Source organism: Cydia splendana, chromosome 3, assembly GCF_910591565.1.
Source record: "Cydia splendana chromosome 3, ilCydSple1.2, whole genome shotgun sequence".
Classification (NCBI taxonomy): domain Eukaryota; kingdom Metazoa; phylum Arthropoda; class Insecta; order Lepidoptera; family Tortricidae; genus Cydia; species Cydia splendana.
In genome coordinates this window covers 15,441,229-15,466,841 of record NC_085962.1, presented here as the reverse complement: position 1 = coordinate 15,466,841, position 25,613 = coordinate 15,441,229, and the positions used below count along the sequence as shown (strand labels likewise).

General features: G+C 37.2%; 1 protein-coding gene and 1 long non-coding RNA gene across 2 annotated transcripts in view; both read left to right on the top strand.

Annotated features, from left to right (window-relative positions):
- LOC134806761 (low-density lipoprotein receptor-related protein 4) overlaps positions 1-19,338 on the top strand; it is a 47,593-nt gene extending 28,255 nt beyond the window's left edge. Inside the window, exons 9-36 of the mRNA XM_063780086.1 lie at positions 607-754; positions 1,456-1,775; positions 2,114-2,300; positions 2,378-2,531; positions 3,367-3,576; positions 3,673-3,854; positions 3,944-4,107; positions 4,260-4,397; positions 4,522-4,627; positions 4,737-4,887; positions 8,468-8,629; positions 8,846-9,061; positions 9,470-9,659; positions 10,814-10,904; positions 11,262-11,424; positions 12,244-12,377; positions 12,457-12,544; positions 12,634-12,739; positions 12,823-13,126; positions 13,337-13,665; positions 13,741-13,864; positions 13,972-14,066; positions 14,157-14,400; positions 14,572-14,830; positions 15,565-15,756; positions 16,084-16,253; positions 16,670-17,067; positions 17,118-19,338. Coding sequence (XP_063636156.1) covers positions 607-754; positions 1,456-1,775; positions 2,114-2,300; positions 2,378-2,531; positions 3,367-3,576; positions 3,673-3,854; positions 3,944-4,107; positions 4,260-4,397; positions 4,522-4,627; positions 4,737-4,887; positions 8,468-8,629; positions 8,846-9,061; positions 9,470-9,659; positions 10,814-10,904; positions 11,262-11,424; positions 12,244-12,377; positions 12,457-12,544; positions 12,634-12,739; positions 12,823-13,126; positions 13,337-13,665; positions 13,741-13,864; positions 13,972-14,066; positions 14,157-14,400; positions 14,572-14,830; positions 15,565-15,756; positions 16,084-16,253; positions 16,670-16,804 — 4,762 coding nt within the window. The 3' untranslated portion in view covers positions 16,805-17,067; positions 17,118-19,338. The remainder of the gene's footprint in view (positions 1-606; positions 755-1,455; positions 1,776-2,113; positions 2,301-2,377; positions 2,532-3,366; positions 3,577-3,672; positions 3,855-3,943; positions 4,108-4,259; positions 4,398-4,521; positions 4,628-4,736; positions 4,888-8,467; positions 8,630-8,845; positions 9,062-9,469; positions 9,660-10,813; positions 10,905-11,261; positions 11,425-12,243; positions 12,378-12,456; positions 12,545-12,633; positions 12,740-12,822; positions 13,127-13,336; positions 13,666-13,740; positions 13,865-13,971; positions 14,067-14,156; positions 14,401-14,571; positions 14,831-15,564; positions 15,757-16,083; positions 16,254-16,669; positions 17,068-17,117) is intronic.
- The window catches only part of LOC134789417 (uncharacterized), a 115,004-nt gene that overhangs the window by 34,192 nt on the left and 55,199 nt on the right, over positions 1-25,613 (top strand). The window lies entirely within an intron of this gene.

Genomic DNA, 25,613 nt, shown 5'->3' with positions numbered 1-25,613 from the left:
TCTTTTATTTATAAACTATACCACAAAATTAAATTCCAATCATCGCAAAAAATAACCCTCAGATTGTCCATATTGATGTTAACGTTTAAGTTCATTCACCCCGAGTTGCACGCCTTAATCCGATCATCCACTATCATTAAATGCTGATAAATGAAGTTAACCCGATATTTTCAGCCTTTTTGACTTAAACACAATTAACTGCTACTAAAGATAAAGTGAACAGTGGTTACTATTATCGGGGGTGATGTTTTTATTATTGAAAGAACACGAAATACTATTTTGTCTATAAATGCGGTTCCGTGCCTCAAAAGGAAAAAAACGGAACCCTTATAGGATCACTTATCTCCGAAACTACTGGGTCTAGAATTTTGAGAAAAAATACATAAAATAGTTCTTTACCTATAGATGACAGGAAAACCTATTAGAAATATGCAGTCAAGCGTGAGTCGGACTTAATTACTTAGTTTTTGATACGACACCTACGGGTTTTTTAAAAACATTTCATTCACGTTCCACATAAAAAATACATTGTTAAAAATTTAGTAATGTAAGGAACCCTCGGAACGCGAGTCCGAGTCGCACTTGACCGGTTTTTTTTTCATTAAGGTGTAGCGACGGCAAATGCATCCCAGAGCGATGGCGCTGCGACACCGAGCGGGACTGCTCGGATGGCGGCGACGAGCTCAACTGCGAACACGGCATGCGGAACTGCACCAGCGACGAATACACCTGTGCTGATAGGCGGTGCATATTGGTAAGTTCGGACAAACCGACTGCAACACGGACAAACCATCATACTCCGCGAAATAGGGTTGTTGACACATGTTGAATTTTATAACTAAATCTAGTTAAATAGATAGAAAATGAGCAATTTATCACAATACATTGGAAACTTAAAAAATATATGGGAATAATAAAAAAATACAAGACCTTAAACTTTCAAAAAAAAACTTCCGTATCCAATTTCCTTGTTTTCCATACATCGAATCGGCCTCTAACGTTACATGGTGACTTCACGATGTATTGCCATTTTGTTCGAAGCGTTTCGTCAGTAAAGTGCGGGTGCCAGACTTTGACCATCATTTGTGACTTTTGTATTGCTTTAAGACAATGGGTCCCATACAGACATTTGATCCTCAAACAAACCTGATCGACTGATACCATTCATAAAAAAATGTCAAATACCCTATTGTAATGTGGGGCGTTTGGGTAGTAATGAATACTAAGAATGTCTGCTTAATACTGAACGTCTTTATTAAGTAAAATCGGGCTTATATACAAGTGGTCTACGTGAGTGGCATTTAGGTGACCTTTACATAAATGTAATTAGAATTATTGTTCATTTTAATAAATATATTTTCTATTTCTTAAATGTCACCTTAAATGTCACATGACGTGTTGACCCTAATACTCATCACGTCATGTGCCTACTCACAGTACACTATTGTATCACAGAAAACATGGCTTTGCGACGGCGTCCGTGACTGCTCAAATGGTGAAGACGAAATGCATTGTCAAGTATTTTGTGAAGAAGACCAGTACACATGCGCGACTCAGGAGCATCTCATCAGCAGCGCGTTTAGGAACTGCGTGAACAGAAAACACGTGTGCGACGGAATGAAGGATTGCCCTAAGGGTGATGATGAGGAAAAATGTCCAACGAAGAGGAAGTGCGGTCCAGAAGATAAATGCGAGAAGCAATGTATCACAACTTATGATGGACTCCCTGCGTGTGCTTGCCCTTTAGGTTTTTTATTGGCTGATGATGGTTTTAGGTAAGTGTTAATAGACGATATAAAGACATACATCTCTTCTCTGGCCTAGTGGGTAGTGACCCTACCTGTGAAGCCGATGGTCCTGGGTTCGAATCCCGGTAAGGGCATTCATTTGTGTGATGAACACAGATATTTGTTCCTAGGTCATGGTTGTTTTCTATGTATTTAAGTATTTATATATTACATATATCGTTGTCTAAGTACCCACAACACAAGCCTTCTTGACCTTACTGTGGGGCTTAATCAATATTCGTCGAAAAATGTCCTATTGATATTTATTTATTTATTTAAATAACATAGAAGTGACTAAACATAGAACTATTTGATTATATTTCCAGTTGCCGCGACATTGACGAATGCATGTATGAGCAAGATCCAGTGTGCTCCCAAACATGTTCTAATACGATGGGTAGCTTCCAATGTGGATGTATGACAGGATATGTCCTTCGCCCTGATGCTAGATCTTGCAAACCCACGGGAGAGTCGCCAACCTTGCTGTTTTCGAATCGCATTGGAATTAAACAGGTATATTTCTAAAATGCAACTAGGTACCTACTTAAAACTCTTGTAAAACATAGTTTACTATTAATACTTTTTTTTAGGTGTGGCTCACTGGCGATAACTACATGTCTGTTGTAAAAGGACTTCATAATGCGGTAGCATTGGACTATCACTACGAAAAACAGTTAGTCTTTTGGACTGAAAACAATCTGAGAGTCATACGTGTGGCACAAATGAACAACAATAACATTACAGGTAGGTGTTCTCATACAAATTGAATCCTATCGGAATCAGTATATGGTTTCATTACATTCCTTTGGTTTACTGAAACAAAATGAATAAAAACTCGTAACTTTTGTCAGTAATGGGGTCTGACTATCATTAAAGGTCGGACCAAGCTAACTCTGCATAGACATTACAATGACAGTGATCATTAATGTCAGGTTTCTATGAGAATATGAAGTTTATAATGACACTCCTTCATTTTGTTTCTGTTAAAGTCGGTGCAAAGTTAGGTTAGACGGACTCTAATTTTAATGTTTAACTCAAGTAAGTATTTTTAGTCACTCGCGTGACGTATTGGAGAGCCTAGGTCTCCATTTTCACTAACAGTGCTGACTTGCACCTCACGTTGCCAGCGCGTCGCGTAGTTAGTGTGGCGATAAGTTCACTGTATAATCGTAACTAAACTGTCAAAATTAATTTTGTATTAAGCAGAAACGTTTGCGAACGATGCTATTAATTTTAGAAACAAATTAAAAGTGGAAATATTCAGTATCTTCCCTCTCTAAGCTCATAGGTATATGGTGGAAATATTCGCTGTATTCGGTAAGAGTCAGAGGTAAGGTCTTGGTAGCTCAGATGGCAGATCATTGGGCTAGCGATTCAGTGGTCGTGAGCTCAAGTCCCACCCAAGACAGTGAATTTTACCATTTTTAATTTGTTAAATTATCAAAGTTTCAAAAAATACAAAAATGCCCTGTTGCTTCTGAAAAAGGACTTGGCGGAGGCACGCCGTGGCCTATTCTAGCTTACATCCGATACTTTTACAGAAATTATGAAACTAGCTATAATTTTTTGATTGTTACAGATGTTATAAGGTGGGGTTTGGAAACACCAGGTGGTGTGGCAATAGATTGGATCCATGATTTAATATTTTGGACAGACTCGGGAACCAGACGTGTTGAAGTAGCTACTTTAGAAGGTCTCCAAAGGGCGGTAATAGCAGCCAACGATTTGGATAAACCGAGGGCTATAGCCGTTCATCCGGGAGATGCTTTGGTGTTTTGGACCGATTGGGGTAAGATTAAATTGGTGCTATTTCATTGCCTGAAGTTTCTTAAATTTTTTTGACAGGTAACGAATAAAATTAAATTTTTTATAATTTTACTTTTAGGTCCTAATCCAAAAATTGAGCGAGCTGATATGGATGGCAACAATCGCAAAAGTGTCATTGTAAGTCAGATATTCTGGCCCAATGGCCTGACTATTGACTACATTGAATCTAAGATATACTGGGCAGACGCAAAGCACCATGTTATAGAAAGTGCATCTTTCGATGGAAGAAATCGAAGACGGGTATGTAACTATTAACAATTAAACCATTTTTTTGCATCTTAGCAGGTATTTTTAATAGATATGTTGTTATATAAAATATTTTTGTACAGATCACGAATAAAGGATTGCCCCATCCGTTCGCTCTGACAATGTTTGAAGACGCAATTTATTGGACTGATTGGCACACAAAGAGTATATCAACTGTCAATAAGAGGACTGGAATGGGAATACAAACTGTCCATGCTGGATTAAATGCCCCTATAGATATTCACAGGTTACACTATGAATAAGTTATATACGTGTTTTGATATTTTAAACTAGCATAGAGGCATAACACAAGCCTTATTGGGCTTACTATCAATAATATATCAATAGTCTATTTATACCTACTTTTTATAATATCCTATAATATATTATTCTTTACAGTTATCACCCGTTGCGCCAACTGAGGACATATAAGAACCGTTGCGGTGGCAATAATGGCGGATGCTCACATCTATGCCTTCCTAACAGCAATGGATACTCCTGCCGATGTCCTGTTGGCTTCAATTTGAATTCTGACGGGTAAGTGCCGCTGTCGGCACTTTAACTCAGCGCAATAAATTTGAACCAAAAAATTTCATTATAATTATGTAGGTATTAAAAATACATCCAAGAAATTATAATTGATGTATTTTTATCTTTTTAGACGAACATGCGAAGAATCTCCGGAAAAACTTTTACTGTATGCCCAAAGGAAAGATATTAGACTGAAACAACTATACCCACGCAAGCAAATGGATTCCTTAGACATGGTAAACTCTCGAATTATTTAAACCTTCTGATTTAGCTATGTTCATAATCTAAATGCTTTATTATTTTTCCTATACTAATTAAAAACTTGAAATATTGGCTTCGGATCAGGTGATACCGGTGGACCATATTAAATCGGCCATGGCTTTGGACTGGGACCATAACAGCAATTCTATATTCTGGACCGATGTTGAAAAAGATACCATCAATCGAGCTTATTTGGATGGGTCCAATCAGACGGTTGTTGTAGGGTCGAATCTAAGTAAGTAGCGATACAAAACTTCCGTGAGACACAGACATATTAAATATATTAAAAACGGGTCACTCACGTATTTTAAGTCAAAAAACGCTCGACATGTTTCACTCCGTACCGAGGAGTGTCATCAGTAGTTTGCGTTTACGGTGACGGAACGGCGCAGACCGCGGGCCGCAGCTCTCCGCGCCCGATGACTCGGCGCAGGCGCCGGTGGCGGCAGGGGGGGCGAGAAACTACCCTCATTTATGGCATTATTGTCAAATGATGGGTTGCACACAACACTCACTACGTACGTCATTCGCTAATGGTTCGTCCACACTGTCCACCGACGTAGTACCCAAAACAGTTTTCCAGCTTGTAGGCACTGACCAACCACAATCACGGTTAAAATTTGGATGACGACTAATTTCGATAGCCTCCCGTACTTTTCGCTGAATCACAAACTTTTCTTTCGCCAGCACGGTTACCTTATCGAAACGTATATAGCCCAAGTAGCACAGATTAGCTGTATAGCAGCCGCATAATGAAGTACGAATACGCTTGAAGCTGGAATATAAAAGCTGCATAAGAGCTGTATAAGCGTCTTTTCAGCTTTTATAATCCTTAAATGGGCACAAATTAGGCAGCCTTAAGTTCACATAGCTACTTAAGAGCGTTGTAGCGGCAATTTAACGGAATTATAAGGGGTAACAGGAGTTATAAGAGGTGTATATTGGCTGGGTAAGAGACCACCAGTTACCCTTTATTCAGCTAATATGTCACATGTGCGCCCTAATACCGGGAAAGATTGACGTTGGGCTGAATAAAAGATAATTGATAACATACTTTTACACCTCTGCCTTTAAAATCAGCTATTATATTTAGTATAGTGACGACGAACGCAGAGGTGAACATTTATATTGAAGCAAAAACGTTAAGCGCAACGACACCATAAGTCATTTTGTTTTTAAAGTGTTTAGTTAAATGTTTGTACATGAACTTTTATATATTAATGCGAGAAAGATGTTTGGGAATGCAAGTTTATTGACATTATATATATACATTATCTAAGAAAATTTCAGTGCGCCACGAAAATAATCAGTATTTATTTAAATTAATGATATAAATAAGCTATGTGTAAAAACTATTTCAGTGGTTTGGACAGAATTATGAGATAAAAAGTTAATAATACGTTATAGGAAGTACTAAACTAATGATTTAGGTTAAGAACTCAGGCACAAAACCTTATTGTTACCCTTGAAATTGGAAAAGCAATTTCAATTTTGTAGGTTATATACAATAAAATGGCGGTCAATGTTAAAAAGCAACGTGAACCGTTAAAATTCTTATATGCAGCATACGACTGTTATATATCTGATAAAGATACTTAAGTGAACCACTATAAAGTCCAAGTCGTTATTTCGATACACTAGTGAACCTCTAAACAGTTATAAGGCATCTTGTGAACGTTTTAACAGCCGCTATGCAGACAGTCCCAATGGTAGTATAATAGGCTGCTTAGCGGTAAACATGTTCAGCGCCCAGCCGTATTATGCCCCACATGTGTTCGATTATACGTCTATTGGTTTCATAATAGTTCACTTGTTCTCCCTTATAATAAGTCAGCGAAATAAAAGCTGCTTTAGCGGTAAACATGTTCAGCGATAAGCTGTATTATGCGCTCCATGTGTTCCATTATACGTCTATTGGCTTCATAATCGTTCATACGTGCTTCCTCAAAAAGTCAGAATAATAAAAGCTGCTTAGAGGTAAACATGTTCAGCTATAAGCTGTATTATGCGCCCCATGTGTTCCATTTATACGTCTATTGGCTTCATATTAGTTCACTCGTGCTCCCTTAAAAGTCAGCGTAATAAAAGCTGCTTAGCGGTAAACATGTTCAGCGATAAGCTGTATTATGCGCCACGTGTGTTCCATTATACGTCTATTGGCTTCATAATAGTTCATTCGTGCTTCCTTAAAAAGTCAGCGTAATAAAAGCTGCTTAGCGGTAAACACTTTCAGCGATAAGCTGTATTGTGCGCCACATGTGTTCCATTATACGTCTATTGGCTTCATATTAGTTCACTCGTGCTCCCTTAAAAGTCAGTGTAATAAAAGGTGCTTAGCGGTAAACATGTTAAGCGACAAGCCGTATTATGTGCCACATGTGTTCCATTATACGTCTATTAGCTTCATAATAGTTCACTTTGCGTATTAATGGTAGTTTTCAGAGCCGTAATGCAGCTTTTAATCAGCCCTAAGCTATATAAATATCACTGAGATCTATTATACAGCTGTAGGACCACGAGTGTGCTCTTATAAGTGTCTTAATACGCACAAAGCGTTAGATAGAACTAAAAGTGAGTAGTTATAGAGCTATCTGTGCTACTTGGGAGTGAGTCGAATCCAAATCCAATACGTGTTCTGTCACCGCAGAGCCCCGACTATCCCTGTTCTTCATACTACGTATGTGCTCGGATAATCTGGTGGAAATGTTTCGGCCCGTCTCTCCTATGTAGTTTTTTCCACAGGAGCAAGGAATCATATATACGCCCGGACTGTTCAAAGGCTCCCTATCCTTCGGCGAACGCAGTACCTGTCTCAGCTTCATATGAGGACGGAAAATCGTCTTAATGCAGTATCTCCGGCGTAATAAGTGTCCGATATTATCCGTCACGCCCTTAATGTAAGGTAGGTATAGGGGCAATCTATCTGCCGTAGTTAAACGGGGACGCGCTGATGCGTTCGCAACACGATAACTCTGCCTCCAGTTATAACCATTGCATTCCAATACTCGCCTCACGTGACCCAGCTCACAGAACAGGGATAGTCGGGGCTCTGCGGTGACGGAACACGTATTGGATTCGGATTCGACTCACTATATACGTTTCGATAAGGTAACCGTGCTGGCGAAAGAAAAGTTTGTGATTCAGCGAAAAGTACGGGAGGCTATCGAAATTAGTCGTCATCCGAATTTTAACCGTGATTGTGGTTAGTCAGTGCCTACAAGCTGGAGAACTGTTTTGGGTACTACGTCGGTGGACAGTGTGGACGAACCATTAGCGAATGACGTAGTGAGTGTTGTGTGCAACCCATCATTTGACAATAATGCCATAAATGAGGGTAGTTTCTCGCCCCCCCCCTGCCGCCACCGGCGCTTGCGCCGAGTCATCGGGCGCGGAGAGCTGCGGCCCGCAGTCTGCGCCGGTCCGTCACCGTAAACGCAAGCTCCTGATGACACTCCTCGGTACGGAGTGAAACATGTCGAGCGTTTTTCGACATAAAATACGTGAGTGACCCGTTTTTAATATATGTAAGTAGCGATACAAGTTTAATCTAAAGAATAAATAATCAAGTCTTTAAAATAATTTCTTGCGCGGAAATATTGTTCGGGCGTTATTTTACACTTGAGTCAAGGTGAGAGATGATAACTAACATTTTTGGTTATATTATACAGTATTGTAGTTCCGCGATTTCTATTGAGAAAAGTAGTTCCACATGGAAATCGATTGCCAGCCTCGTATTCCAATCTGTCTACAACTACTTGGCCAGCAAACCTTAATTTCTCGGCCTCTTTAGTAATGTACTTATTGTTTGCTTTTAGTTTCTCCTGCTGGCTTGGCATATGACTGGTTAACTGACAAGTTATACTGGACTGACGCTGGAACTAACAGAATTGAGGTGGCCAATGCTAATGGCAGCATGAGAACCCTTTTAGCCTGGGAAAATATTGACAAGCCCAGAGATATTGTATTAGATCCTAAAGGTAAGAATCTGCTTAGGTATAACATGAATAGGAGAACTGTAGGTATTCAACTTTAAGCGCTACATCAAAGTTACGAAAATGAAAATTAACAAGAATGTGTAATCCAGATGACAATACAATAATTTACCGTTGAGCTGATCTGATGAGGAAGCCAGGAGGTGAAATAATTCGTTTAGACGAGTTCGTTTTTGTCATCGGTTCATGGTTATCTTACAGGAGGGGTGATGTATTGGTCGGATTGGGGTCTGAGCCCCTGCATTGAACGCGCGGACATGGACGGCGGAAACAGGGAACGTCTAATCACCGGTGACATGGTTTGGCCCAATGGTTTAGCCCTAGACCTTGATCGACAGCGCATTTACTGGACAGATGGAGGCAATAAAACTATTCAATATGCCCGTTTCGATGGCACTGGAAGAACTATTTTGATAGGTAAGGGCTTGCTTGCTGTATTGTCTGTATTATTTTGAAGTGAAAACTTCTTTAGCGGCGTTGTGCACTTTTTGTGATGGAGAAAAAATGTTAAACTCGCGACATGTCACGTGACCGTAAGACCGTAAGATTCGTAAGACGGACACGTGACCTGATCGAAAAACTGTTACAATGTCATTGAGTTTTCACTTCTGCCGGCACTCCCGGAGTGCAACCCGTTGTTTTTTTTTCTTTTGCGGTGTGTAAATAATACAGAGTACCTATTGTACTTGCACAACTCAATAAACGTACCTAAGTCTCAATTTTCAAGTCAGCCCCATCAGGTCATTTAACTTTGAGAGCAAAATTGCATAACGTAAACCGAAAAATTGCATAGGCACTCAATCGGTCTGTCTATCACTAACACAGGTCAGGACCTATCACATCCGTTCGGCCTGGACTTATATGGCGACGAAGTATTTTGGACAGATTGGGACACACAATCCATACAAGCTGCTAATAAGTACACTGGCAACAACAGAAGAACCCTTGGATCTGGCGTTGCTGGGATTATGGACGTCAGGGTTTTCCACAAGGAAAGGATCCGTGAAGCTAATCAGTAAGTACCTACCTTAAGTCGTTTTAGTTGCAGAATACGATTTAGATTCTGAACACAAAACTATTATTTCTGTTAAGAACTCTTGCTTTTTGGATTCCGTAGCCAAAATGGCAAAAACGAACTCCTTTACTTTTATAACACTTTCTTGTACTTAGTTTTGTCATGTCCGGCCGTCTGCCCGTATGTCATAGCCATTTTACTGAAAAACTTTATTTTAATGAAATTTTGAACATATACAGGGTGATTCAGGAGACGTGAGCAGGGCTAACACTGCGCATTTTATAAATTATAAGCAACTGTTTCGTATCAGTATTAGTGAGTTTGACGTTAATTTTCTACTCATGTTGAAAAAAAAAACATTTTTTAATTTATTTACGACATGCATGGTCGCCCTAAAATTGGAATACTAAACTACCGATATTCTGTGTCAAATTGAATGTCATCACTGTCATCACGGTCTGGTTACTTTTGAAAACTCGTATCTCACTCAAGTTTGACAGATTATTTTCTTCGTAATTAAAATGCTGTCATTACGGTTAAAGAGTTTTATGTTTATTAATCGGGTCTTGTAGGGTAACCATGATTGTAGAGAATTAAATTTGCCCTCACCAAAAAGTTAAAAAATAGGAAGAAGTGTGGTTGTTTCACCTAAATACGACGGTGATCGATCAATTATCAGTTACTGAGTGTGCAGGATTAGTCCTGCTCACGTCTCATGAATCATTCTGTATAATAGGTGTGTTTTGAATGTTTTGTAAGCCGCTACTTGGTTTATAAAATAATGTTTTTTTTTTGGGTTGGGGGCAACTAAAAGTAATAAAAATTAGTAAAATTAAACGTATGATATGTCATTAGATAGGTCTTTAGGGTTAAAAGCAACTTTAAGGTTTCTAGAAAAGTATTCTGATTGAAGTGAACAAAGTCTGAAAAAATGTGCCCAAATTATGTTTAAAAAAAAACATCTCTTCTTAATAAAACGCGATTTATTTATTTAAAACATTATAAGTAATGCCGCAAAGGTACGCCCTTTTGCTTGTATGGCTTTTTCCCTCCATTATGCGTGGCCCGACACGCACGTTGCCGGGTTTTACGTATTTAATCCTGATTTAACCAAAAACCATACAACAGTGACTGATACTATTATTTATTAACAGATGCACCAAAAACAACGGAGGGTGTTCTCATTTATGCTTGCTAAAGCCAAGAGGTCGTTCATGTGCTTGTCCCATTGGAATAAAAATAAGCGTAAGTATAATATTTTAATTATTTTTGCTAACTGTCAATCACACATATTTTTTTATTAATAAAGGCAGATGAATTTAAATGTTAACAAATAAATTTATGGTTGTACCCTCCTGACGAAGCCTAGTTACGTGGCGGATATGTTTGACAATTATTTATGTTGCTTACTTGCATCAACGATTGATCTGTGTTTTATCAAACAAATAAATTTGTAGTGGATCTCGTTCCTTCCGTTAATTCTTCAACATCTATCTAGTTAACGTCAGGAGATATTAAAAATGGATAATTTTAATATATGATTTTATTTCTTTTAATTTAGGTAAGTATATAAAATATTTAACGGTGTTAACTTTATTGCAGAAGGACGGTAAAACCTGCACAAATGGTCCAATAAACTTTCTTATCTTCGCCCATCGTACCGATATCCGCGTGATTTCGCTGGACGTGCCGTACCAAATAGACGTTGTGTTGCCCTTACCGCCACTAAAGAACGCCCTTGGAGTTGATGTTGACCAAAAGACGGGTATTTGTTCATACAATTACAAATAGGGCATGCAGTACCGGTTCCGGTACCAAGAATTTCATTTCCCGGTTCTAGGCATGGCCGGAACCGGGATTCCCGGTTCTTCCCGGTTCTCAAGGCATATTTTGAATACTTTTAAGAAATTGTTTGTGTTAGCGTGCAATCTTTATGAATGACTTATTTTGATATAAATATTTGCATAAGAATTAATAAATGACTTATTTTATAAAAAAAAAACTTAATTGGCGTTCCAACCTATTTTACGAAAAAGGCCGAGCCTCAAGGCCGTAGCGTAGTCGATGCACTCAGCACTATGACGGCACGGCCTGCCGGCACGAATACCCACTTTACTAGGTTAGTTTGTTAGGTTATTTGGGTCCCCTGTTTCATAGCACCATTATTAAATGTTATTTAATGTCCCGAGCTAAAGTACTAAAACATTACTACTACTGAATTGGGAATAAATAGTCATATGATGAGAACCGGGAAGTACCGGTACCGGGTCTTCAGTACCGGTTCTTTTGACACTATAAAATTCCCGGGAATTTGAGAACCGGGAATTCCCGGGAGCATGCCCTAATTACAAACCTTTGAATTATGTCTTTTTTACAATTATATGATTTGAAAACAACCTTTCTAACCAACCAACTCTACTTTCTTTATATTTACTCATGAGATTCTTCATTTGATTTACTTTATAATTCAGTTAATCGGACGACCATGTTATTTTATCGTGTTTTTGATTAGGTACTTACCTAAATATCTCCTATAATATATTTTTGGATGATAACATTCATAACATTATATTTATATAAACAGGTCTTATATACTGGACTGACACCGCAGAGAGAAAAATTCAACGCTCTAATAAAGTTGGTGAAAATATCGAAACAATAATAGGCAAAGGTCTTCATACTGCAGATGGTATCGCGATTGATTCAAGCGGGAGGAAGGCGAGTTCAATAGAAAATGTATTTTGAGAGGAAACTGTTTTAAGTGTTTATGCTCAATTATGGCTATGCTTTGTTACAGATTTATTGGACTGATGGCGGTCGAAACAGTATAGAGGTCGCTGAATTAGATGGAAGCAATAGAAAAGTTTTAGTGTGGACGGGGCTAGGTATGTTCTGCATCAAAAAATGACTAACATCACGACAGTGAAAATAAAGACTGACTATATATATTAACATCGTTTAACATTGTCGACAGATTCTCCACGAGCGATTGCTTTACACTATGATCTGGGTTATATGTTTTGGTCGGACTGGGGCACTTCAGCTAAAATTGAAAGGGCAGATATGGATGGCAAAAACAGGCAAGACTACGTCCTCTCATCTCATGTAAATAGCTCAGTACTGTAATCATATAAAGGTAGTCTTAATTTCTTTATCATTTTAGGCGTGTTATTGTCGACAACGACATTAAATGGCCGAATGGCTTAGCCGTTGATCGTGTCGAGGGTCGTCTCTATTGGAATGATGCAAAAGTCTATACCATTCAGACCTCAGACTTCAGTGGTAACGACCGACGCACCATTCTGCATAAAGTCCAGTATCCCTACGGTATCGTGATCGTAGGTCCATATATCTATTGGACGGACTGGAAGACGGAAGCATTGCATAGAGCCAACAAGACGAATGGAAATGATTCGATAGTTATTAGAGAGAACTTGAAAGGTCTTATGGATATTCGAGCAGTTCAGGTGAGTGCAGCTTAAGGAAACAATATTAACAAGTGACACTAACAAAAAATCCAATTCGTACTGGCTTGGCGTTTAGACAATGTTAATAAATTTGTAGCAAAAGCAGGTGGGGTTAGCTGTAGATAGTTGGAATGACGTTACACCAAAAATACTCTGGATAGTCTCTAAGACAGATAATACGCGAGTACTTACGTTTCCCTATATTTGTAGAGTGAACACCTCGCGAAAAACTTATGCGGTCCTAACAACGGGGGTTGCTCCCATCTGTGCCTCCGTTCGCCGGAAGGATATTCCTGCGCTTGCCCAACCGGTATCTTATTTGAAAATCAAACGGAACAACACCCAAAGAAGTGTAAGAAGCATCCAGATAATTTTCTTGTGTTCGCGACAAGAGGAAGCGTGGCGTTTATATCGTTGGACACTCCAGAACAGTGGGACGTCACCCTTCCAGTCACCGAAGTTCAGAACTCTATTGCAGTTGATTTTCACTGGGACAGAAAATTAATATTTTTTACTGATGTAGAAAAGAACGTAATAAGGTTAGTAAGACTCAACTTGCGTGAAATTTATCAAACTTGGAAAATATGGAAAATAATTTCGTCGTTCTGTTTTAGATCTATTAACATGCTGAACATGAGCGATACAAGAGTCGTAGTGAAGAACAGATTGGATACTCCAAATGGCCTAGGAGTCGACTGGATAGCGGACAATATTTACTGGACGGATAATGAGTATAAGGTACGTAATTTTGTGTTCATATATTCCTTTTCTTAAGTAAACATTGTCTTAAACTCAGAAAAAACAACATTTTACCATTATTTGTCAAAGCGTATGTTCGGTTGCAGGTGATCGAGGTAGCACGACTGGATGGATCATGCCGAAAAGTGTTGATTAATGGCCTCACAGAACCAAGAGCGATAGCGTTATTCCCCGCTAAAGGGTAAGATCACGTTAAAACTAAAATAATATGCCTATGTTTAAAGTTATGCATATTTTATGGAGAAACTAATATATTTAATATCTTTTTCAGATACTTGTACTGGAGCGACTGGGGCGAACACCCTAGCATTCAACGAGCGTATTTAGATGGAACCCAGAGAACAGTGATCGTAAACAAAGACTTAGGCTTTCCTAACGGTATAACGATAGATTTTAGAGACAGGCGATTGTACTGGACTGACGCTTTAAAGGACAGAATCGACACGTCAGATTTGCACGGTAACCACAGAGTACAGCTGATACCCGATGCTAAACATCCCTTTGGTATGACACAGGTAAGGCGAATTATTACTTGATCTTGTTATAACTAATATATGTACTTACCTAAGTAGTATAATCCATCAATGAACTATCCTGACATTCATGAAGTTGCAATGAGATGTACCTAAATGTTTACTTAAAATAGATAGAGCAAATGATTAAAAACAATTCATGTTAATTTTCAGTTCAACGACTACATCTTCTGGACAGACTGGTTTAAAAAATCCGTAATGCGAGCCGACAAGAAGACAGGAAAGAACATCACAGCGTTGCGAACTGACCTGGAAATGGCGATGGAGATAAAGGCCGTGACATCGGAGAAACAGCGCGGATGGAACCCGTGCAAGGAGGGCAACGGCGGTTGCTCGCATTTGTGTCTCTTCAAAGGACACGATTACATCTGCGCCTGTCCAGATGAAGCGGACTCAAGGCTCTGTGACACAAGTAATGCCTCAGTCACAGAAAACGCCCTGAACTATTTTGGTCTAAAGTTATAAGTCCATTTAATTTTCACGCCCCATGCTCAAGCGTCAGCGTTAAGCAAAATCGTTGTTACTTTTTTTTTTACAGAGTTCAAAGATTGAAATTTTACATGTAGTCTGCTCGAGAAACTGAAAACGGTGAAAAATAGAGATACTACTCCTAAAAATACGATTACGAGATTAGATTCGTTCGCTTTTTCACCCCGCGCGCGTTTCCCGAAAATGAGGCGCGGAGGGCTGTGTTCAGCGTTTAATAAAAAGTATAAATAATGGAGATACAGCTCTGCAAGTATAGAATGTTTTATTGAAAATATCCTCCTCTTTTATAATATTAATTTTGGTTTCTTAAATATGAATACTTTTTGAGATATTGAGGAAATATAAATATCTACTTTTTTCCCCCTTTTTTTGTTTATAACTTTTGATATTTTTTGTGTGCTAATACACGCTTCGAATACATTTTTCTGGGCATCATAACGAATCTAATGAGATATCACACGTATTTTTTTAGAAGTAGAGTCTCTCTATTTTTTACTGTTTTCAGTTTCTCTAACAGACTAATGCGCAGAGTAATAAAAATAAATGCTTCATTTACATTGAATCTATCTTAATTTCAGGCACATTCGATGAACCATTTAGGCCCTTATAGCATCTATCTAAAAAGAAATAAAAGAATTATTTGTTTTCGTTTTGCAGTTCCAAATCCCAAAGTCGACATTAGTTTGCGGCCACCATATCCGGACTACGAAATAGATCTGGAAGACCTCGACAAACGCCCCCCAATGCCCACTCAAATCCCGGACACGAGTATCATGAGCATCTTGCTGATTGTTATTGGAGTTCTGGTTTTCATCATATTGGCTATAATTGTCCTGGCAATTGTTTGCGGTAAGTTTTAAAGGTTTATCGAGTTAATGATTAATAATGATACCGCCGTGAGTTCAAAAAATCTTAAATGAGTAGCCAGATTAAAGTGGTGGTAGGTGGCACATGTCTCTTAGAACCAACTGTTAGTTACTGAAGGCAGAAACTTTCACGAAAGACGTAGGTGAAGTAGCATCATTTGCTTTGTACATAAGTATTCTTGCGACGTAAAAAGCCAGCTATTGCAAAGTCAATTTAACTTATTTATAAAAGTTAGGTACTAAAATAAATTATTCTACGTATTAAATTGTTTCAATTGAAAATGCTAGTGACGACTCTGTGCAATTACAGTAAAATTGAAACGCGAGCGTGGCGGAGAGCTGAAGGAGAACTACCGAGAATCAGGCGGCCACATCTCCTTCCACAACCCGAACTACAACTGCGCCACAGGCGGCGGCCCTGACTCCAGTGAGCGCAGACCTAATCGATTCCAAGGCATCTTCAAATATGACAAAAACCAGGTAAGCCACTTGTCACATAAAATGTTATAGGTACATACCTACATATAAACAGGGATATTAATTAGAATAATATTGAGAATTTTGATAAGTAGTTGAAGTACCAGAGCGTATAATGTACAGAAGCGAACCTTCGTTTGCTCTGTAACTAAAATATTATTACCTATAGTTATTGATTTTTTATTACCCCATTTGATAGTTGGCGGTCACCATAGCTGAATTACTTATACCTATAAATATCTACAACCAAAATTCGTAGCTCCAAAAGTTCATGTTACACTACCATTGAGCAATGACTCCAGCTGTTTATTCAAGCAAAACCGTATTTTTTCTGAGGTATACCTATTTATGGACACTGGCAGTGAACCGAAATTGCCTTAGGCATCACCACGCATCACTTACTTTTCTTTTTTGTGCAGGAGCGCGTCACAAACGTGTACATCCCAGAGGGAACCAGCTTGCTCCCGCCGCCGCCGCCGCCACCGCACCGCCAGCCGCCACGGCCCGCCACTCACGACGATTTTGAGCCCGTCACGCTGCACTCCTTCGCCTAATGCGAATAAGACATTAATGTGTATCACATACTGTAGAGCACGAACAATAGGCGCACTGAGGTGAAAAATTGACACAAAACTATATTTTATTTTTGGCAGTGCGCAATATGTACCTACCTATAGCATTTTGGCCACTATTGTAAAAAGTAGAATATCGCACCAGAAGCGACTGGATATGTTGTAATGTGCCTACATATCTACGAATTATTTCGTAATATAAAAATATGAAACAAAACCAACCTTCACTTTATCCAAAAAATGACGTTGCCTTCTCCACAAGGTCTAACTAAGTCTCATCGACTATTTTATAAAGTCTTGTTCGTGTCTGTTCACCTCAGTCGCCTCTCTTTAGGTTGTCTCTAAAAAAATGTCTTGCTCTTCAATAGACCTGTAATTAAGTAAACTGAACAGAATAATGTTAACAAAAGTAATTAAATGAAAGGATTTACATCGACATAAGAGCTATACGAATAATGTCAGAGAAATTTTAATACCAATATATGTAGGTTACATGCACTTACCCGGCCATGATTTCACTTGACAACGCCTATTGCTTTAAGACGGTGCACGACATACCAATGAATCGAAGTGTTCGAATCTTAACGTACTTATTTGTAAACTTATATGGTTAGGTAGTTCATTAAAATTGTTTGTTATCATCGAACTCTGTACGCTTTCAGTATTTGAACTGCGTGTCTGGACAATTGCAATTGTTTCATTTATATGCATGTTTGTGTGGATTGCTCGTAAGGTCATTGCTTTAATTATTTATGACCGAATAAACGATTTACGGTAGGGATATTATTTAGGTTTTGTTAACTCGTGAAGTAAAAAACAATATGATAACTATGATTTTGTGAAAAATGGAAAGTGTGAACTCTTAAATGCTGCCGTAATTTCAACGGCAGTATTTCAGGTTTAAATTAAATAATAAAAGACCCCAAGTAAATAAATCCAATATCGTATACGGCAGCACAAATTTAGTGCTGCCTTAATTTAGATCCAGATTTTAACGGGATTTAAATTCTAATAGTGTAGGTATATGTACCTACTATATGAAGATACTTGTCAATTGCAGCCTCTGAAAATTAAACAAAAAACAACTTACAATAATTATATTATTATAAGCTTACCTACTTTTTTAATAAATTCATGTAACTTGTATGGAAGCCACCAGTCTTTATTTAGTTCTAGTTTGTGATTGACAGGCGGTTTTAGGAATCGATGTTCAACGTTACCTATAATGATCCATACTTATTAATAAGTAGATACCTAACCATAACGTTTGTTATAATAATGAAACTATACATATGGTATCTACTTCATTGGCTTTGGCCCTTACGTGACATTAATTACCAGCTTATACTGCGGTACAAATACCCCCGAAATTAATAACAATTCTTGATTACTAACCATATACATACAATATTCGAAAAACTACCAAATGTGCTTTGCATTCCATTTTTTTTACCAATTTGAATACAAAACAGCATTCAAGAGGTTTTCCAAGCGAATGACTCGGTCACGGCGCCTACGCCTCCAGGAAGGCAACACTCTTGCGCATATAACCTAGGTACCTAACTTCCCCACTGGCTAAAATGCTTTATAAAGAGTTATTTCCAGATAGTCAGAGTTTCTCTGTGCCGCAGTTACTTTTAAACTTAGTAATCTTCGTTAAATAGCTCCTCTAAGTTTTATATTTCGGCTCGCTTGCTTACCCTGCCTCTCACAAATCCCGTTTACCTCTATCACAAAAAATAACTAATTTAGGTACCTGTCCTGCGTTTATCTACGTTGCATGAACGAATCTCTTTCAAGTCAACAGCAACCATTTAAATTAAGGTATAATTCAAAGTTATTCCGTCAAATAAGTATATGTATTACATATAGTATAAGAAAAATAACATCCTTGTAGTAAATAAAAGATAAACATATTGTTATAATTTACAAATAGGAATAAGTGTTTAGAGTATGAACTACCAAAACCTTAAGCTAAAGGCTTAATTTGTACATAAATTAAAGTATTGATACACGCATACCTACTAAAAAATAGGAAATGTCAGTGATATGACAATTACTTCGTAATCATTATAGTTAGGGAGGCGAATAGGGGAAATTTCGGCAATACTCGAGCGTGGCAGTTTAAGATATGAGAGATACCTTAGACCTAATAGAACAACCTTGTAAAGTATTTAGCTCTATATGTAGTGACGCGCGCCTAGGATAGACGATCAGATTAGTAAAAAAAAATGGATAGTCTGAAATACTCGAGCGCCTCAGATTAAGATATTGGGGGTTGATTTTAGTGTTTAAAGACTAAATTTAACTAATCTGACGATAAGTCCTTGACGCCGCCGAGTTATAGGGTCGCGAACTTGTAAAAAAAAAACGTTAATCCGGCATTCTCGAGCGCGATTTTTTTATTTTTTATTTTGAAGAATATAATCTAAAACTTACTAAAAATACAAAATCTGCCGGTTTCCGCATGACCGGAAGTGTGGAGGAGCCATTTCGTCTTCCTAAGAACGCGTTGCGGCATATAAGTCGCAAACGATACATTTTACAAAAAAAAAGTTTAAGTAAATAAACAAAAAATGTAATTTTATTGTCATTCTTAAATTCCCCGTTTTATCAAGGAGAAAGAAAGGAAAAAAAAGAAACCAAAAAACCTTTTTCGGTCAGATTAAGAGAACCCACCAACATTTTTGTCAGATTAAAAAAATATGCTTTCAGGATACCGAGATAAACCTCCCCTATGAAAATCTGACGCGCTCGAGTATTTCAAAAAAACTTTTTTTTTTTGCATTTTCAAAAATTCATCGTAACTTATCGTCACGCCGAAATCGTCAGTTTTTTTTAAAGGAAGCTTCCTTGGGGCCTACTTAACACCCCTTCCGAAAATCTGACGCGCTCGAGTAAATTTTTTTTTTTTGCATTTTTGACTACTTTATATGCCTACCCCCACCACGCAAACCGGCAGATTAGTATACCGTTGTTATCAGAGGCACTCGGGGCATACGTAGTATGAATATCTGACGCGCTCGAGAATGCCCAAGTAACTGTTTTTTTTAACATTTTTGAAAAACCGTACACGCCAAACCCACCGCTAAAATGGTTTTTGCCATACGAGCTTTTCTTTTCGAAATTATTTTATCTTTCGATTTTGATAGGTCTCGACGGCGCCGTTGAATTACGCCATTTAGCTACCTCGCCTCCCTAACTATTATTTATTAATACGAAATATAAGGAATTAGGGATACATTCATCCTTTCCTCTATTTTGATAACACGTTGTATAATCTCATTCTTATGACATGTCAGACACTTTGATATTAAACATGATTATTTCTAATTTACGAAGAAAACATACTTATCGCGATGGATTCTATTCAAAAATTATACTTACAGTTTTAACATTAAAAACTCCTAAAATTTAAGAGAGAGGCAAAATAAGGTTGTAGATTCCTCGTGAATGTTTGCTTTTATTTATAATTTTGTGCATTTACGTCGTGACCTCGCGCAAAAATGCACACATAAAGTTTCACAGGGTGTTTTAATCTTAGGTAGGATTAGGATGGTAATTAAATGAACAGATGGTTTCAGAGAGGCAAAATAAAGTAACGAAGAATTTTGACACAAAGTTGCTTTTACGTTTTTACAATACAATTGTTAAATATGTTTGTTGTATACATTTTCTTATATCATATTAGGAATAAGTGCAGCTAATTAACTACAAACAAAACAATAATTGTTCATGAGAAGACATCTCGTTGCAATAAGGTACATCGATGGTCATGTTAAGGTACAGACAGCACCAGAAGTAGGTACCTAACTTAAAGGAAGAAATGCTCTAAGTTTCTACTCTGTACAAAACCTAAATTACATAGGTAGTTGATAGTTATTTTTCACATCACCTATTCGGAAAAGGGCTTTTTCTTCCCCGCTAGGAGGGATCAAAGTGGCACTTTTCCTCCCTGCTAGGGGGGATCAAAGTGGCACTTTTCTGTTCTAGGACACTGTTTTTGTTATTTTTTGCATTCTTTTTTTAGCTTGAATAATATTTTGAAACATAATAATTTGTGTCAACACTAATATTTTTTTATTTTCCTCATAGTTGATGTGAAAAGCAGTATGTGTCACACGGTATCAAAATTATTTCGTCTTGGGCGCTCTATACTTACAGTTTTAACATTAAAAACTCCTAAAATTTAAAACTCCTTAAGAGTTATCGATGATAATGGTTGTAGATTCCTCGTGAATGTTTGCTTTTACGGAATGGTACAACTGAGTGGTATAAATTGTATGAAAAGGACTCCTAGACATTTAAATACTTATTAATATATGTATTATTTTTGTACAAGTTTCTCGTCTCGCTCGGGCTCAGGGCTGAGACTCAAGAAACTCTATAAAGTCAAAATTGAATTAGTCTAGTACGTATATAAGTGGTGTCATATGGATACATGTATCCATAGGGGCGGGTGCTAGTGTGGTAGGTACTAGCTTATGCAATGCACCCATCTACTTTAGGCACGGGTAGCTGTTTGTACAGATTTAGGAAATGGTATTGACAGCATACCTTTACACATAAATATATGGAACTTTGAAACACTATGAATGTATTAAATTGTTATACTTAGGTATATATTATACAAAATTTTATTTTCAGTTTAATATTTTCCAAACAAAAATAAAAAAGGTGTTATATATGTTATAGAGATAAAATCACCAAAATAAATATGGTGACAATAATATATCAATGTAAATAATTAGTTTTAATCATGACGTATGTTAGGTACATAACATTGTATATAACAGATATTTTTTTTAGTTTACGGGATACTAGGGTTTGCTAGCATGGCGCAGTCCCGGCTTCTCAACCTCTACTACTCGACATTCTACTACTGTAAACAACCGTTCGGAGGAATGTAATCTCATTTTATATAAATCATTTGTTCAAATTGCCTACAAGTATCTGCAAAATGGAATACCTATTATATCCAAATGTCAATTCAAAATCTAGTTTGGTATTTTATAAGAAAATGCTGGAACGATATCCGATCTTGATTTATGATATAGGTACCTAAAACAAATTCAACTCGGACAGGTCGTTTTCGGACGCACGTAATTTCACGTCCAACATATCTAGGTCGCAGTTTCTTAAGACGAAGGTTTTCAATCAGTGTGTTGATTGTATTGACAAACGGCACCCAAATGTGATCGCTCATAATTAGGCTTCATAGAGCTCAAAATTGGCTACCTACTCAAAGAACAAAAAGCTCGCAAAAATAAGACTGACGGAGAATTAAGGTCGTCAGTGATCCTGAGTTGCCAGAGTTAAAAGTAGGTAGTGGATATTTTAGTAGGGCAGCGTTCCCCAAGACGATCTGGCCGACATCGCACGAACCCGTTGTATGAGGCCAGAGAACGAACGGTGGCTTCGCCCAGCATTGGAAATCTTTTGACTGATATGATGATGCCAGGTCAAAGAAATCTAAAATGGCCGAGAATAATGAAAACGAATATTGCCCGTTTTACATGGTTTTGTTTTACCGCTATTTTGTTGTACAATTTCAGGTACCTACTCTTGTCGATAGGTACAACTAAATGAAATTCAAAACACCTGAAACCTAGTTAAAATACCAGACCTAAAAAATTGTATTTCGAGATATAGAACTGATCCTCAAATCCGGTAAAACAGATGGTGTTTCCTATGGTGTTTGTTTTTTTTTATTTTGTGCATTTACGTCGTGACCTCGCGCAAAAATGCACACATAAAGTTTCACAGGGTGTTTTAATCTTAGGTAGGATTAGGATGGTAATTAAATGAACAGATGGTTTCAGAGAGGCAAAATAAAGTAACGAAGAATTTTGACACAAAGTTGCTTTTACGTTTTTACAATACAATTGTTAAATATGTTTGTTGTATACATTTTCTTATATCATATTAGGAATAAGTGCAGCTAATTAACTACAAACAAAACAATAATTGTTCATGAGAAGACATCTCGTTGCAATAAGGTACATCGATGGTCATGTTAAGGTACAGACAGCACCAGAAGTAGGTACCTAACTTAAAGGAAGAAATGCTCTAAGTTTCTACTCTGTACAAAACCTAAATTACATAGGTAGTTGATAGTTATTTTTCACATCACCTATTCGGAAAAGGGCTTTTTCTTCCCCGCTAGGAGGGATCAAAGTGGCACTTTTCCTCCCTGCTAGGGGGGATCAAAGTGGCACTTTTCTGTTCTAGGACACTGTTTTTGTTATTTTTTGCATTCTTTTTTTAGCTTGAATAATATTTTGAAACATAATAATTTGTGTCAACACTAATATTTTTTTATTTTCCTCATAGTTGATGTGAAAAGCAGTATGTGTCACACGGTATCAAAATTATTTCGTCTTGGGCGTTAACACTTGAATACGCCCTCTACTTTATTGTAAAATCCATCGCTTCATTCAGGATTCAATGTACGCCCTTGACGGAAATATATCATTTTGATCCCTTGTAACACAAACTACTATTGTTTTACAAGAGGGCAAAGTTGGTGTGGCAACTGTTGGTGAGGGCAAACTCCTCGTCCTCAGTAAGCGTAAGATTCCATAATTTTAAATAGATTTTCTAAAAGTGAAATCTTAAGTGTTCCGAAGATTTAACCCACGAAAGTTAATCAAATTTTGCTACCGATTGAAACACTAAATGTTAACGGTAAAAATTACTCAAAAGTCAATTCCACGGCCAACATGAGGAAACAATTTAAAATTTATATCAAACTACTTTGCCACTCTTGTGGATAAAATGCAACTTTCTCATCAGTTTTTTGAAGAATAAAGAGAACCTTCACGAGCTGGTGTGGTGAAAAATAATTTTGAGCACTCTTTCACAGACACTTCTACTGCTGCTGACTGTACAACCGTTAACTCCGTTACTTATGTGATAGTTAGATTTATTAATTAACGATACATTCCGCCCTCTTGTTTTCTAGGAATTTAAGAGAAGATACTAACACCACTTTTCAAAATCGTAACATTATGGAAAGAATGTCTTTAAATAATCTTTATCAAGATCAAAAAAATATGAAGAAGCCGTGTCGAAAATTTGATTGATTGAAAACGGAAGCAGCTCCTTATATGGACTAGGTATTAGTAATTTAATAGGACATTCATCATACTCAGGTTTAAGGCTCAACACACAAGCTATGTAAATGATTAACCTATTCCTGTGTATGGAACTCTTTGAAATGAAAACCACATGTGTGGTTTGACATCAAACTTTAAATCTTTGAACTATTTTGATGCCATTTATGTATGTTATTGATTTTGTGTTTGTTACTCAGATGATTTTACATGTAGCGGTTAAGGGAAAGAGTTAAATAATACCTATAAGAGTGCTGTGATACCAGATGCTTTGAAAGCTATAGAATGGGGAACTAGAGATGGCAGTTACTTTATTATTAAATATTTAATATGTATTTGCATAAGTTCCATCCAAGTGTACAATAATTTGAACGCTCAGGGCTGGTGTAAACTTATTTGATAATTATTTCATTGATCCGACACTGTTCGTGCCAAAATTCAGTATTATGTTTGTCGATTTGGCCAAATTCATGTCTAGGTTTAACATTAGGTAAAACATAATACGACTTGGGCACCAGCGCCTCCCTGGGTCCAAAGTCGTCAGATTTATTATATTGAACATTAAAAAATAGAATTTATTCGAATTATTCGTGTTTTATTTTTCACCTTAAAACACAAATAAATTAAATGACAATGTTTAAATGAAATAAGTGTATACTATTTTTACACAGAATAGTAACGACTTTTGAGCTTGCAAGCAAACCATCGCGGTTTGTTTGATTCGTGCCATACGCAATTTGTACCATTTCAAACATTGTATAATGTTATAGGAACTAAACGGATACAAAAAATACGGATACATAATTGATTACTACTATTACTAGTCCAAAAATAATTTCAGTCGCATATAGGTACGTATGGTACCTACATTGAAAAACACCATCTATAAGTCCGTATGCTTAATATCCGTATCCTTGCAATCGTTGCCATTGCCACAAATGTGTTTTGTGACACAAAATCATTTAAAACGATTATAAGATAAAATCTGGGCAATTTTATTGTTATTTTGTAACAATGTGTGCCTGGAAATGAAATAGCCTCACATGATGGTACCCATTAAAACTATTAGGTGCGAGTTGTGTGAACGTACCTACTTATGTCATATTCGTGATAACGTCGATAGTACCTACCTAACTATATGTAAGTAGACTAAGGTGCATTGGGATAACTTCAAATGCGGGGTAATTTTGAAAATTGCAAATATCTACTAAACTTGATACATTTTCTACTGTAGCAACAGTAAGCAAGTTGCCTTAGTGAGATTTGCAGTAGAGTTAGTGTTGAAAAAGTAGGTATTTAGTGCTAATGATTTAGTTAATATTAATAATTTTCAAAATGGCTTATTATTAACAGGGCAACTAAAATAATAAACAGGAACTTTCATTGGGCATATAATAATATAATTTGGGTGTGCATTAATATTTTAGCGCCAAAAAAAATATATTAGCCTCAAATATAAGCATCATATTATTAACACATTCAACACCAAGAACCCGACTGTCGGGTACACTGTTCGTAGCGACTACGCGCTACATACAACGAAACCGTGGCTACGCGCTACGAGCGTAACCCGTAGCACTTAGTGGTATTGAATGTGTTAAAAAAACTGGCAGCAAAATCAAGCCACCCAATAAAATTATAGGGAACTTAAAGTGATAGGTTGGCGACTAAAAGAA